At 44.8% G+C, this 15574-nt stretch overlaps 1 protein-coding gene across 1 annotated transcript; it reads right to left on the minus strand.

Annotated features, from left to right (window-relative positions):
* Window positions 1–3456: 3456 nt before the first annotated feature.
* On the minus strand, window positions 3457–10030 carry LOC118772761 (transmembrane protein 108-like). Its single transcript, XM_036521351.1, has 3 exons — window positions 8515–10030; window positions 7708–7862; window positions 3457–4584 (listed from the first exon to the last, which is right to left on the minus strand). Exons 1-3 carry the CDS (start codon window positions 9785–9787, stop codon window positions 4468–4470), a joined length of 1545 nt encoding a protein of 514 aa, XP_036377244.1. The 5' UTR covers window positions 9788–10030; the 3' UTR covers window positions 3457–4467.
* Between the last annotated feature and the right edge of the window lie 5544 nt (window positions 10031–15574).

The raw sequence follows: 15574 nt of genomic DNA on the forward strand, positions 1-15574 counted from the left end.
CCAGCTGTGTAAATGGTTGGGCTGGCAGTGTAGCACAGTAGTTCAGGAGCAAACTCGTAACCAAAAGGTTGCTGGTTCGATTTGGTTTGACTAGGGCACTCCTGCAGTTCCCTTGGGCAAGGTACTGCTAAATGCAAATAATGTAATGTGATCCCTTCTCTTGCTGTTGCACCTTGCATCACATCGGACCCCTTGATGGCTCTCCATCTTTCCACATTAGATTACTGTTCTTTTTCTGCTCTTATTTGTTAAAACACCTCAGGTCCCATTCAATTCCTCCATTCTCCACAATCTAGGCTCTTGCCACTTGAATCCAAAACAAGTGCCCTAACTCCACCGCTCCTCTCCCCACCTGCCTGTAGACGTCCTTCTGGGTGTGACATCGGGCACGTCATATCCCTGTGCTGGAGGCCCCATGGTCCGAGTGCTGATTGATCTGCCCCTCCAGTTTCTGACCTCAGTTTCCACACACTCTAGCACGGCACTCCATTAGGTAGGTATTGTGGCTCTTGAGGCTTGGCAGGCGGTAGCTGAAGCACACCCACCCAGCTAGGGCAGAGCCGTGGATGCAGCCAATATTGATCTAGTACCTTCATCCATCAGGGCTGCTTATGTAGAACAGCCAGCTGGTTAGAGGATTCTTATCTTGGAAGAGGCTTATCTCACTTCTTAAAGAGTGGCAGTGGTGCTCTCCCTCCCTTCATTAACAGCACTGCCTCTTTCCACATGGCTGTCTGTTAACTATCAGTATGCTTTTAGCTGGACTGGCCTACTGTACTTCTCAGGAAAGCTCCAGTGGTCTTCCTTGAACCTCCTCACCCCACCCCTCACCAAACACACACATGCACACACACACACACACACACACACACACAAACCACTCCCAACACTCCACACTGGTACACAATATTGCCTGCATATGAAAGGGCTGACTGCTGTACCTGTGTGTGGAAAATGTGCTGTCATCATTTCGCACTGACCTGGTGGAGGCTTTCACCCCTTCTGTGCTGCTCAGCTCTCTGTGTGTTTATTCATTTGGTAAGGAACCAAAACAGACCATGGTGGGGGACTAAATGGACATGCTCAGTAAACATGGCTACTGTACATTATATACTAGGCCCTCTTTTTGCTTCATTTTGGATGACATAACAGATGCATGAGGCAGTGAAACCGTTGGAGCTGCCCAGTTCTCTCATCTCTGTACTCTCAGCTTAAACTACACATCGGTGTAAGTGTGAGGTCTGACATACAGATACACAGACATGCAGATATACAAATTAAAGTGAAACTAGAACCCATAAAAAGACTGCAACTCTTTGCTGAATTAACAGTACCAGAGACTGTGCGTCTGCTTTAGTTTTGAGCCGTGAAGAAGTCACTTTAATTGTGAAACCCTCTGTACTTCACCTCTGTCATTGCGAAAATCTGTCATCTCATTGTGAATGGAGAGGAAATGGATGGTCTGGGGTGAGAATAGGAGGAATGAGAGGACAGTAAGAACAGTGTTAATTGAGAGGGCTGGACTGGGATTGCTGGTGTGTTGGACTTTTACAAGACTGCACTCAATATGCACACAGCACATCAACATATGTATAGCTGCTTCTTATACAGGACTCTCCATATTTATTCATACCCTCAACTAAACAGGAACTAACAACATGATGCAAACAGATGCAAGACAATTGAAATGTTCCCCGTTGTTTTTTTTAAAAAAATATAGCATTACTGCGGATTTACATACAATAATTTCATGACAATGCAAATTATTCAAGCAGCAGATACAAAGCCAGAACAAGTTTGCCAGAAGAGTGGTGATACCAGAGTCACAAAGACTGTGGATAAATGAACCAGTCCATAACTGAGAGCAACATAGACTGTCCATATCCGATGTCACTCCCTGTACATTGTCTGGATGTACTGAGATTAGCTTAACCATGGAATGTAGATGGTACAGCTAGACTCACCAAGGTAATGATTTCAAAGTTTGCACTGAACACACAATAGCTGTACATCAGGTTATGAACAAGCCCCTAGAATATATAGTATATATTGTGTGGTTTTGGTGGTTATATTTTGGTATTGGTATTTTCAGGCAACCACAGAAGAAAGAGACATGTTGTAAAATGATTCAGTCAGTGAGTCAAACAACTGGTTTTTGGTTTAATCACTACAGTGAGACCTTGGTTCCATTTCAATAACAAATAAATACAATCAGCAGGCAGCAAGATCTACGACACTGGGCTAGTGGTGCATGACTCTAGGAAGCTTATGGTTACAATGCCTAGTCATGTCAAAAGCTACCACTTCTGAAGTGGTCAACCTCAATGCTTGCACTGCTTGTTAAATTAATGCCATTTAGGTAGTGCTGTTTTTGATCTAAAGTTAACTTTGTGTTGTCATTTGGATTTGTTTAGAAAATAAAAGACATTCAAGAGGGCCCCTGTCCACCTTGGTGGAGGGAAGCCATTTTCAGGTAGTGAGACACATGCCTTTCAAAGCATTTTTATTGCTCAGCATTAAAAAGTACAGTGTATATACTACATTACAAAAGAAGGCTTGCTGTTGGATACAAGTTAAACCATCCTTGCCACACGCTCGCAAGACAAGAATTCTAAAACATGAACAAGAATCTTTTCTTACATGGTTCTACATCCCCTCTTGCAGTACAACACTTCCCACAGCTGTCTGCGCTGTCAGATAGCAAAAAACAAAAAACTCACAAGCATGTAGCCTCAAACAAAGATGCGTATGGCTGACCTGATCTTTTGCAACGCATCTGAGGATGAGGAACAAGCAATCAAAAGACAGAATAAAAATATAGTGCAATACAAGAAAGATTAGCAGATTTGGTAACAAAACTAAAGGTTTAATGTCTGTTCAGTGAATGCATTTTCAATCCTTGAATTGGGTTAGTGACAGTACAATCTGGCTTCACAAACAGCTGAGGTGAGTCGGGTGAGCCACAGTGATTCGCATCGGTGATCTTTACACCAACAAAGTCTCCTGGTCCCATTGTGTTTATGGTAATTACCGAACATAGAATACTATCTCAGTAGGTTTTATTGGTCGATTTCTACTACCTCTATTGCAACCATCAATCAAGCAAACAGTCATTCAAAAACTGCACAACACAGTAAAAAACACAATTTGCTCTGGTACAGATGTACATGTGGGAGCAGTTTCAGTGTTGTTTTTGGTCTGTTTCTCAAAGGGTGGAGCAGGCCAAGGCTGATCAAGACTGATCCAGGCCAAAGCCATAGACGTCATCATCTACCCTTAAAGCAGAAAATCTAGCCCAGACACCACCTCCTCCAGAGTACCAGACCACATGCACACACACACACACACACACACACACACACACACACACACACACACACACACACACACACACATACACACACACACACACACACACACACACACACACACACACACACACACACACACATACCTGCACCCACAATACATAAACCATAAACAACGTACACACTACAGAACACAGACTGGTACAGAAAAAACATGATTATTTAAGGGCTTTTCTACCGGGGGGACTGAGGCATTCACATGTGGTCCCCCTGGTATTCTACAGGCTGGTGACATGTGTGGGACAGGCCCCTTCAGGATCCCGTTCCGAAATCCAGTCTGCACAACATCCCACAGACTGAAATATCTCAGTAATTCCATCTACAGCTGGGGATCAGTGTTAGTGGTCCCTCCACTTCAGCAGGGCTACTGAACATAGATTTTAGAGGGCTGTAATTCCATGGGTTTTCTAGCTCTCTTTGACTCTCAGAACTGGGGAGGGAAGCTAGACCCATTCATACATGCCAGGGACCAAAGTCTGCTGACAATGTGGCCCTTGAGGACCAGGGTTGTGTTGCACTGGTGTTGTAGTGCATGTTCTATCTTCTACAAAAGCTCTCCCTCACTGACCCTCTGCCTAGAGGAACACTGTCCCACCAGCAGCTAAACATCATTAGCTAGCCACTCCACTAAACTTTGACATCTGCTCAAGTACTTAAGTACAGATTTCAAGTTCAACAGGCTTTGAATTTTAGAAATATTTTGGGTTAGTCCACTATAATGATTATACTTTATACATTTTCTCTCTTCAGCAGAATTTAAACGGCTGCAAATACACTCTCACCACCAAGCCACTGTAGCAAAACCAAAACCAAACATTGTTTTCTTTAAAAAGACATAAAAACCCTTATAACAATTATGCATTCGTAGAAAATGTACATCAGAAAAATATTCTGCCGCACCCTCATAGTAAATAGCTTCTGTTTCATTATTTCATTTTTTATTCATTTATGTATATATTTTATATATAAAGCACAGTCTCTGAAAGTTTACCACATATATAAAAAATGGTCGACAACCATAGCGAAAAGGGAAAGCAACAGAGACTTCTTGAGTCTGTCTCATTTTGATGACATCACAAAAAAAGCCAGCAGTGTCTGTCTAGATATCAGAGGCCTTGTCTGTGTTAATGAAGAGCGTCTCTTGGCAGAAAGGGTTGACCAGCACCATGCCACTGTCGGGGTAGTCTCCATTGGGGGGCAAACAGGTCTCCTGCTCCTGGAACACAAGGGCGCAGTTAATAGTAAACAGGTATAAGATCAGTTAGGTAAGGTGAAGCATTAATTAATTAGCTTTCCAGCGTGCACAGTAGCATTCTCTCACAGCTGGCATGAGTATTGTAACGTTGGAAATTATGGCTGTTGGACTAATTCAATAATGACTTGTCATTATGAGTTATCATTGCAAAAAGTTGATACAAATACTAGATGCAAACATTTGCCAAATTTGACTGAGGTTGATGACTGTCACAGCATCCACAAAGATTACAAAAACTCTCAACGTTGTTCTTACACTATAACACTACGATTCAGACCATTTTCACAGAGGTCTGAAAAAAAAATGATGCTTGACGTGAAAATTTAATTTAAGTTTCCTATGGTTCTGAAACAATTAATCTGTTTCATGAATGGCGAATTCTTGCAGTTTTCTCCCAATTTCTCAGTTTTCCCCCAGAAATATCACCTTCTGAGACAGATTCAATCTAGGCCCACCTCACTCTTATAGCTTGTCTCAGATCATGAAAAAAGGTTTGTTTTTAAGCTCTGTCTCCACTATATGTCCACTGGAGTATTTATGGTGGTTCCTTTGGTGGATTCTGGGTAAGGTACCTCCCTAAGTGATGCACAACACACACTGCTAATTCTAAAAAGACACTCTGGCATGAGAGGTACATTACCAAACTACCACATTTCACATCTATATTAACTCATTTGGAAGAATGAATTTATCCAGAGCAAATTACATCATTACTGCATATTAATGTATCTTGCATTGTAAGTGACTCTGGATAAAACTTTCTGCCAAGTGAGTGAGTAAATGTTACTACTACTCCACATAATGTTCTTTTAATGTTGATCTGCTATTATGACAGAGTCATAACTTTGCAGCTAACCAGAGAACTGTTTGTGCTAACGGGGGGGGGGGGGGGGGGGGGTAACTGGTTGACCTCAGTAGAGACAGCAGCGCTACAGAGGGGTGCAGAGAGAGGACAGAACACCTGTGTCACCAAGCACATCCCAGACACGTCCCTCCCTTGCCATCATTCTCCTCCTGCACCATCAGTGGAAGAAATCAAGCCAGGGGTGGAGGCATTGTCCAAAAAAAAAAACATCAGAAAGAGCAATTGGGTAAAAAAGTGTTGAGAAACACACAGTGAAATTTGGAATGTTGCTAATGCATACCAGAAACAAAATAGAAGTTTAGACTGTAATGGTGCTGGAAAATTAAACTGAGACCCCGTGAAATCCCAATCAAACAGAAAGCTGTGATGAAACATAAGAAATATCATGTCCAAAGGAGGAAAAGGCTGTCACTCTCCATTACCACGTTTACTCAAACAGGCAATGTCTGCACTAATCAAGCTGGCTGTAGAAGCAGCCTTCCATTATTATGCTGTCTGATGCAGTACTCCTCTTCAGACAGCAGAGGGTGCTGTAGATTACCACAGGAAACCCAGATCAGCGTACAGCCTCTCTGTCGTAATAGGTAGACCAGTGTTTCTCAATCCTACTCCTGAAGCTTCCCTGTCCCGCATATCTTCTATCTATTCTTGCTGCTTGATTAAATCAGGTGTGCTTAGCTAATCAAAAGTACCAATGATGAGTTCAGTCAGGTAGGTAGAGCAGGGAAAGATGGAAAATGTCTGGAGCAGGACTGAGAATCAGAGAGATGGACAATCAGAATGGCTGTCCACAAACCATGCCATAAAGCAGCGTTTCCCAAACCTCTCCTGGAGGACCCCTTGTCCTGCATGTTTTAGGTTTCTCCCTGCTCCAACACAGCTGATTTAAATGATCAGTTTGTTATTAAGCAGCTTCAGGAGTTCATAACGAGTTAATCACTTGAATCAGCTGTGTTGGAGCAGGGAGAGGTCTAAAACATGCAGGGCAGGGGGTCCTCCAGGAGAGGTTTGGGAAACGCTGCCATAAAGTATAAACAATAAATGATACACACCCTTGGTTTTTTTACAACAGAAATATGAAGAAAATCTTGTATTGTTTTCACAGCTTACTTGAATAGGTTTTAGTACTGTGATTACAATTACTGTTCCGTAAAGGAAGAAGTACAACAGTAGATCAGCTCATCTCTGTAATTTTGTTTTAGAGTAGTTGTCGTGAACACTGATTTTAGACAGCCACAAAACAGTCTGCCTTTCACTTTGACTTTATCTTTTTTGTTTGTTCTGACTTTACCTCCAGTTTCTGCAGGACAAGGGCTACCTGTCCATATGCAAATGAAACACATGGTTGTTAAGGCCATTATATTGAAATATATTTAAAATGTGTTAATGCAAAGCAAAAATATATAATATTTGTTATTGAAAGTAAGACACACTACATAATTCAACTAAATCCCTCTCTAACTGTAATTCACCAAATTCTTTGCTTTAATAAAAGAAAGAGGTATGTTTTGGTTTCTCAACTGGTTTTACAGTAACACCTGAAAACACCACTGGCCTCTAAAGGGGCTGCTTTTCTGTGAACAAGTGACTGAACTTCTGCCCTGCAGAAACAGATGATTTAGGGTAATATGTAAGACAAATGGACCTTTGGCTCTGCAGGAGCAACAGATCACTGCTACATTACAGTACAATTAAACTGTAATACCTCTAATACGGCAGGCACTACAAAACGTTATCACAGCCAAAGGTCAAAGGGCAGACACATATTTAGTCCAGGGGCCTTATATATCATTGTATCAGATGGACACACCTAGGTCACATGACACTGTGGGACTGCCCTGTTTTTACTAAAGTGTGCTCTGGAATCTGCTAGTTCACTGAGAAAGCAGGGGAGGTTGAACTAAAACAAAACCACTGATCTCACAGCATTTTGGTAGCATATTTTCTTACCAAGGGAGCCTCCCCATTCACAACTCCCAATAATTTAGTGGATCATACTCATTTCTTCATGGGATATTATTGCAAAACCCAGTGACATCTGATCATGCCCCAACTGCAACTCTTGCAATGATAATATCCCTGTCTATGCACAATCACATAGCTACTATGTTATCATGCTGCATCCAGCACTTGGAATCATGATGAATTTGACAGAGCCCACTCCAGAGGACTAGACCCGACAGCGATCGGCTGACAGCACGGGGCTCAGGGCTGCCTACCTCAGCCGTCTCCAGGGACTGGATCTCCCGGGGAAGCTCCACAGCGTGGCGGTTAAAGTAGTCCATGGTGATGGTGTTGTTCCAGTAGCTCAGGTTGTTCTCCTGGCTGGACGCCCTCTTCTTCCTCTTCATGCAACACACAGTCAGGAGCACAGCTGCGCAGAGCAAAGAGTGATGGGACACGGGAGGTCAGTCAAGTAACCGTTCCATTTGTCCCACTGGCAGCCATTCACCCAGCCTGGTGGGTAGACTGTATGGTGGTGCCAGATAGCGGTGTGGTGCAGCAGATACTTGGAGAACAGGACTGAGGTTTTGGTTTCATTATTTTATATGCAGGTGGAAGAACAACCTCATGCCTCCTGTGCATGGGGTCAAAAAGCTGCTAGAGATAGAGTTTACTAACATCCATCTAGTCCCATTAGCAAACATAGACTAACACCGGATTACCTAAAATTTGTGCTAATCTGGTACTGTGGAACCTTTACAGTATAAGTCTCCTTCAGACAAGGTGACAGCTGAGGTGGAGCTGTTGATTTTCACACAGTAAAGATAACTGCAGTCACAGCAAAAAAGGTCAAACGGTATAGAGCGATATTGCATTGTTTCATGCTCCTCACCAAGTCATGGTTCAATACAAATATGCTAGTGGTGCCTCCCTGTGCTGAGCAACGGGTGACTCTTTACACAAGGAGCTATGCTGTTATGAACTGCAAATGATTACATCAAGACTGCAAATTATGATTCTGCACTGGTTGTGATTTTTTAAGAAAAACAACAAGAGCTACTGTGGCAGACAGCTGCACTCACAGCAGGAGGAGACGGGCACGCTGATGGCTAGCACGATCCACACGATGTCCATCTTGCCCAGGCAGATGCTGGCATGGGGGTGTGAAGGGTCCAGCGCAGGCCCTGAGTGGTTGCTGGGTCCCCGGGGGCCGCGGGTGGCGGCAGGGACCAGCCGGTTGAGGAAGTTGCCGGTGGCAGTGGAGGGAGGCTGGGTGGTGGATGAGCCGTTCGCCTGCAGGGGCTGGCCCCCTCTGGGCATTGCCGCCATGCTGCCGTCAGGGCCAGGGTACGGGTCTGTGGAGTTGACCTCTGACCCCACCGGGTCAGTGGCATTGCCCTCCACAGTAGGAAAATGAGTGCTATTGCCCTCTGAGCTGAAGGCATGTGTGGCACAGCTGAGTGTATCAGTGGTGTTGGCAGGAGGTGCGCCGGCACCGTCAGTGGTGCCGGGCGTGCTGGCAACCGTCTCTGCCATAGTGCTGCAGTCTGTGGGGGTGGAGCTGAAGCTGGGGGAGGTGGAGGGAGGGGTGGCTGCTGGGGATGCGGTAACTGAGGGCAGTGTCTCTGGAGTGCCGTCCCCTCCCCCCTGCTGCGGGGTGCGCTCAGGGGGGTGCGCCTCGCGCAGTGTGATGGGGTGGGGAGGGGCCAGCTCGTCGGGCATTGTCCCCGCAGGCTCGCTCGGCGCCCGGTCTAATGCGGAGGAGGAGGAGGTGAGGAGGTGAAGCTCAGAGGTGTAGAATGGCCCGCTGGAGTCTGTGGGCTCCTCCAGGCGTGGTTCCTCGAAGGGCGCCGTCTGCAGAGTGTGCAAGGACTCCGGGGTGTCACCTCGCTCGCTGGGAGGCCCTGTGCTCCACACCACCCCTGTGCTGGGTGCCGGTTCAGTCACCGGCCGAGCGGAGCTGAGGTCAAGGGCGGTACGACCCGAGCTCTCCGCGTCAGCACTGACAGAGCCGGCGGACGGAGCCCAGCTGCTCGCCTCTGTCCTGCTGGATATGGAGGGTTGGGCAGAGTGCACTGAGTTGTCGCTGGTGCGAGACGAGCCCGTCAGGCCAAAGGCTGCAGTGGAACGGATGGCCCGGGTGTCCCAGATCCCACTGCTGGACCCCTCGTCCCAGGACACAGGGTCCAGGGATGAAGCAGGGGGCTGACTCCGCTGGGGCATGGAGCTGGATTCCTGAGGCGTCTGGCTGGGATACAGCTCCTCTGCTGAGGACAGCAGCCCCGCAGGCACTGCCAGGATTGCTAGGACACCTGTGAGCAGGATAAGTAACAGAGAGAGAGGGCTGGACTCCATACCTTCTCAAACTGTGGAGAGGCACGTGTTATTTACCACAATTTCAGAGGGTACCACACTGTCAGTCGAGGGTAGATTTCCTGGCTAGCTTTTCCACCTCATTTCCAGGGTGTCTAAAGGTGTTTTTAAGATTCCATTAAAAACATCTGGGACATGGCTGACATTGAGCACAAAATTCCATGGCACCTTCAGCATGTTTTGGCACTATCATGGCTGCCCTCTTGTCTTGGTCAAGATGTGTGTGTGTTTGTGAGAGTTTGTGTGGGTGTGTGTATCTGTGTGTGCTGGTTCCCACGGCTGACTCATCCCCTCCCCATAATTCAACAGTTACCTAGTGGAGTGGAGAGAAGCAATTAGATGTAATGACTGAATTAACTGACTGGGAGCTGATGCTGTTTATTAGCTCATAAAGACCTTTATTGTCTTGTATTGTGTCTATTAAGACACATCACTGCTTAATTAACTTAATTTCTCCGGTAGTGTTGATTTTATCACATGATTGGTTTAAGCAAACTGCTTGACCTGCCTCCTTAAGTAGTCAATATTCCATGTTATTCTCATTTCTTTTTGTGTTTTATCTCTGTACAGATAGAGGAAAGGCAAAGGACTACACACTCTTCCTTAGCCTTGTCATGAAACACAAGCAGACTCTCGTCACAAAGTGCATCTAGGACTGTTCTCAGAAGTCTTAGCATTTTTCATTCAAGGTACTACTTAAATCAGAACTTTAAATGAATTTTATGACTCTAAGTCAGTGCCAACACATCTTACAGTCAAACCCAAGATGGCAGTTTAATGTGTTCTCACTAACACAAGCTCTCTCTAACGTTGTTCAAGCAATGTAGAACAATGTCACCCCTTACTTTACTGAGACACTAACCAACACCATTCAACTTAGAGTAACAAAACATGGCCACTCAAATATTTACTAACACAAGCAGTGGTTTCAACTCATGTATAACACAGCAGTCAGGCACTCCTGTATGAACATAAGAACCAATCACAAACCCTGACTGGTTTCCTCCAAACAGTGAAGGCTCAAATGAACACTCTCATTGGGCTGCTCAGACAAGGCAAAGCAAACATGAAAATTTTAGACTGTGCTTGAAAGGTAGACAGCAATCAAGATAATTTGAAAGAGAGCTGCAGATATATAGAGGAAAGGAAACCACATTCATTAACCCCCCTCCTCCTCCTCCCTCACTGCTTTACCACCTGACTGATTAACATCGTGAAACAGTCCTAATGTGAACACATCACCCAGTGTTAAACAGGGGCCTGAGCCGAGAGAACTGAGCATGCCTGCTTATCACCAAAAATGAAGTGTGTTACTGAGGGAAAAATACAGTGCGCATATGTGTGTCGGCTGCTGCTTCTGTTCTTGACAAGACTCTGTCGCCGGGGGGGGGGGGGGGGGGGACGCAAAGAAGAAATGCTTAGCGCAAGGCAAGTATAAAAAATGCACCTATTCCCCATAAGTGGGATAGAGTTTATCGCAGGGATCAGGCAGCAGAGCAATTGTTCTGGAGGAGCAAGGAAAATATAGAGGGCTGCTTTCATGTCTGGGCCATACCAGCTGCTGTTAGCAGCCCAGGAAGGCTGCAGGACCTTGGACAGTGACAGCCTCACTAACTGTACTGTAAGAGACACACACTGTAAGGGTGTGTCTAGGTGTGTCTTTTGTAGGAGTTACCGCATCATTATTACTACACACACATACACACACACAGATGTTTCACTGAAACCAATCTGATTCAGGTGCTGGAGCCATTCTTTCCCTAAGGTGCTGCTTCTGTTGCTATGGTAACACAGCCTGTGTTCCCCAAGGGCGGGAGCGACGGATGCCTTGGAGATGGGGACCAGGATCAGAACTGATTGGCCATGTGCCACCCAGGCTGAGAGGCTGACATCTGACACCGGGATGCCCTGTAGCTCTCCATCTATCCCAGCAGTGTTTCGAGGAAGGCAGAGGACAGCGTTCCTCTCTGTAACGGAATTAGTCCTCCGTTCCTTCATACGCTAAATTATAAGTGCATAAGGTGTTTGCGGTTTTAAAAAACGCGACAATGTATCGTTGAAGAAAATCGTTTTACTTATGACTGCACTGTAAATGTAAATGATGAACTGTTATTGCATTGCTCCTGTAGTTCTGCCATAATGGTAGCCAGACGGGCGAGAGCAGCACCAAAGTTAGCATGCCGGTTCATAGCCAGGGAGCAACGGTCTATGTTCCGTAAGCGTGCTAACTACGTGCATCAACACAAATAATATGACTAGTTGAATTAAAGCCAGTTATTGGAACACTGGTTAAATGTACAGGAAAATATTTCGGAAAACGTGCATAGCTGAAGGAATCTTGTAAATTTAATATAAAGGTGAAATAACTCAGCCCACCGTTTAACTAGCGTAGTGCCGCGCTACCACTGTCAGGTGACGGAAACGATGTGACGGTGTCTTAAGCGAAACTTTATTGACAAAAGTTAAACTAATGTAGGGGAGGATAACGATGAAATTACATCGATCTGTAAAGTGTTACAGTAGCCTACGATTATTGATCATATTTTCAGAGAAATGTGGGTAATATTGTTGTTACTAATAAAATTTGTGTAAATATTGAAACTAAATTGATGACGGCAATTGATTTCCCTCAGTTGGTATGCTCTGGGGGAGGATCTTAGAGGGAGAACCTAGATAAGCCGTTCCCAATATGCAGTTGGGGGTTAGCACAAGTGATGGGAACAACGGCTCTTTGAAGGGAGCCGGGGTGTCCTGTCGATTTCTCCTACCTATCGAGCGGTCCTACCAACGGCTACTGCGCATGCGCACATCATAATTACATCATGTTCTTCGGGTTTCGCGGGAAACCCATCGATTCATCCTACTTGGCGGAAGGCTACTTGTCAGAAGGTTAGTAGGCTATCTAAATCGCCAAAGGTTGATCGTAGTTTCAGCTAGTGATAACACACCGATAACTGACTATCGCTAGCTACAAGCAAGTGTAGCGGAGCTGAAGTAGCTCGTGTGAGTCCTGCGTAAAGCCTTAGGTAGCGGGTAGCAGGTAGCCGAGTGGTTGCAGCAGCTACGTCACTCCCCCTGAGACCTGGTTAAGTAGCGTTGTCGCCGACAGGCTAACGGCAATTTGCCTTTAGCTCAACTGGCAACGACGCTGGCTTTAAGGGGTTGGCAGCGAGCAGTAAGAACCTCGGTTCGAAACCCGCTCGCTCGCCGACCCACGTAACATCACATGAAAACACAACGCAAGAGACCACCCGTTACACACGCATTCATTCAACGAATTCATATTTAGTAATGTTCATACACACAATCAGTGGCAACTTTATTATGTACTAGGGATGCACCGAACGATCGGGCACCGATATCAGCCGATATTCGTTGATCGGAGATCGGTCTATTCCTATTCATTTTCACGATCCTCAGAGCGGATTGCCCGACACGAAAAGTATGTGAGGTGATGTTGATAAGTTGTCTACGTAGCCCATTTACTGTCATTACTTTAGTTACACCTTAGTTAAGATAGCTAGCTTGTCAATTTAGACCGTTGTGTTAGCAAAGTTTCAACACAATTTTAGTTGCATCTTGCAACTCCAGTCTTAGTTTAGCCTATCCTATGCTGTCAGACTCAGTATAATCGCTGGCTAACTAGCTAACGTTAGCTACAGCAGATGCACAAATGCACATCCATATACATGCACACAAACCGCCCCACCAAACACATACACAGGCACACAAACCATCTAACGCAAATGCAGATAACCCTAACATACACATGCACACACACATGCAGGCCACCCCCCCAAACACCTCCGCTTGTACACAGATCCCCCAAACATGCTTATTGTGAGATTATTTATTTATTTATTGTCTTTATTAATTTTTTTATGTGCTATTGCCTTGTGATTATTGATCCTCTGATAACAAAATATTGTATGCTAAATTGATGAATAAAATTGATTTGATTTTAGAACAAAGCTTTATGTCTACTTATGACGCTATCGAAATGCACTACCTGTAGGTTTATGTTGGTAGCATTTTCTGATAAGGTTTTTCAGATCAGAACATTCTATACTTACATCCTGGTAGTCTTTTCTTATAAGGTTTAGAATATCAAAATATGCTACTTAAAGTTTTACGTTGGTATTGATTAGTGTGTGTTGATGGACAAAACAGACTATTCAATTCAATTTTATTTTATTTGTATAGCGCTTTTTACAGCAGCTTTACATTGTTCCCAGGCCTGAGACCCCCTGAGAGCAAGCCTAAGGCAACAGTGGGGAAAAACAAGGGAAAAACTCCCCAATTAACAGGAAGAAACCTTGAGCAGAACCCGGCTCAGAGGGGGAGCCCATCTGCTTCTGGTCAGCACTGGGCAGATAGAATTAGATAGACTACAAATTTACATGTCAGCATGTAAACTAGAAATACATGTCGAAATACATACTGTCGAAATACATACAGTTTATGTGATGGATAAATTGTAAGCAGGCTATGCCAATTATTAAAATTTACGTGACATCATTAATGAAAACAATAATGAAAGAAAGACCTCAACCCAGATTCACGTGTTCTGATTTCCAGATAGATGTAAGAAAGTTTGCTCTCAGATTCATAACAAACAATAATGTAATTAGCTCAGAACCATTTTCTGATAAGGTAAAAAAGAATCACAGACCTTTTTTTGCTTCTAAGGTAGCACAACCTACTTGCGGTAGTATTTCCCGACAGGGTAGCAAAGATCGATAGATACGAACTATCGATCTACGCTACAGTAGGACATTTCGAGAAAGTAGGAACAAATCGACAGAACACCTGATCATATGGCTCCGTTCCTTTAGGGGGCGGGGATTAGCCTACTAGGTTTATCTGCGACATAATCATATAGTTTAATGATACTCGTATTGCCAGACCTGATGTCATTGTGTATTTGTGCTTTACAACGTAACCGCCATTAAACAATCAGGCTCTCTCGCACAGCAGGGATCGAACCAGCGACCCTTTAGTTATGATTCCTGCTCCATAACCACTATGCTACACTGACTGAACCTAAGGCCCGCAGTGAAATTCGGGCGCAACGATAAAATGAACCGCTCTCAAGTACGACTCGGATCTCTTCGTTCGTACCAAAGAGCCGTTCAAAAGACTCGGATCGGTCGTGAACGTAACATCACTAGTGAGCACTAAGCTGAAGAGATGGAGTAGTGCTGTGCTGTAATCGGAGAACTGAAAAGTAGTTTTGTGCATTTGTTCCAAAGCGTTTTTTTGTCCTATGTAAATAGTTTTGCCGGTGCTATTTTCCTCTGCATTTCGTGGAAAAATAAATCTCTCTCACCAGAGGGGTGCACTACAGCTCTTGTGCTTTGCTCATTACTGTTTCCTCTGCTTGGAGATCCTGTCGCTCTCTCATAACATCGGATTGCTGGCTGTTGTCTCTTCAGCAGAAGTCTATGACAACATAGACAACGTTAAGGTTTTTAGGTTGCACACCCCTTCGCCCAGTTGTTTTCACGTCAAACGTGTGGAGATGCTAGTAAAATAAAAGTAAATCTGCATGGTTACTCCATTGTTCAGTCAGCAAGGTGTGTGTGTTGCCTGCAGGCTGAGTCAGAAACTGGCTACATCGTCTGCCTACAATAAATGAGAGCCCACAGCGACTTGGTTCCGCAGAGGATGACGGTGGGTAGATTGGCTACAGCTTCCTCAGGTGCCTGCGGGTTGCACAGATGTCATCAGCTGAGTAGCGCTTCTCCTCCAGCTGGTGCTCATTCCACA

Source organism: Megalops cyprinoides, chromosome 2, assembly GCF_013368585.1.
Source record: "Megalops cyprinoides isolate fMegCyp1 chromosome 2, fMegCyp1.pri, whole genome shotgun sequence".
NCBI lineage: Eukaryota > Metazoa > Chordata > Actinopteri > Elopiformes > Megalopidae > Megalops > Megalops cyprinoides.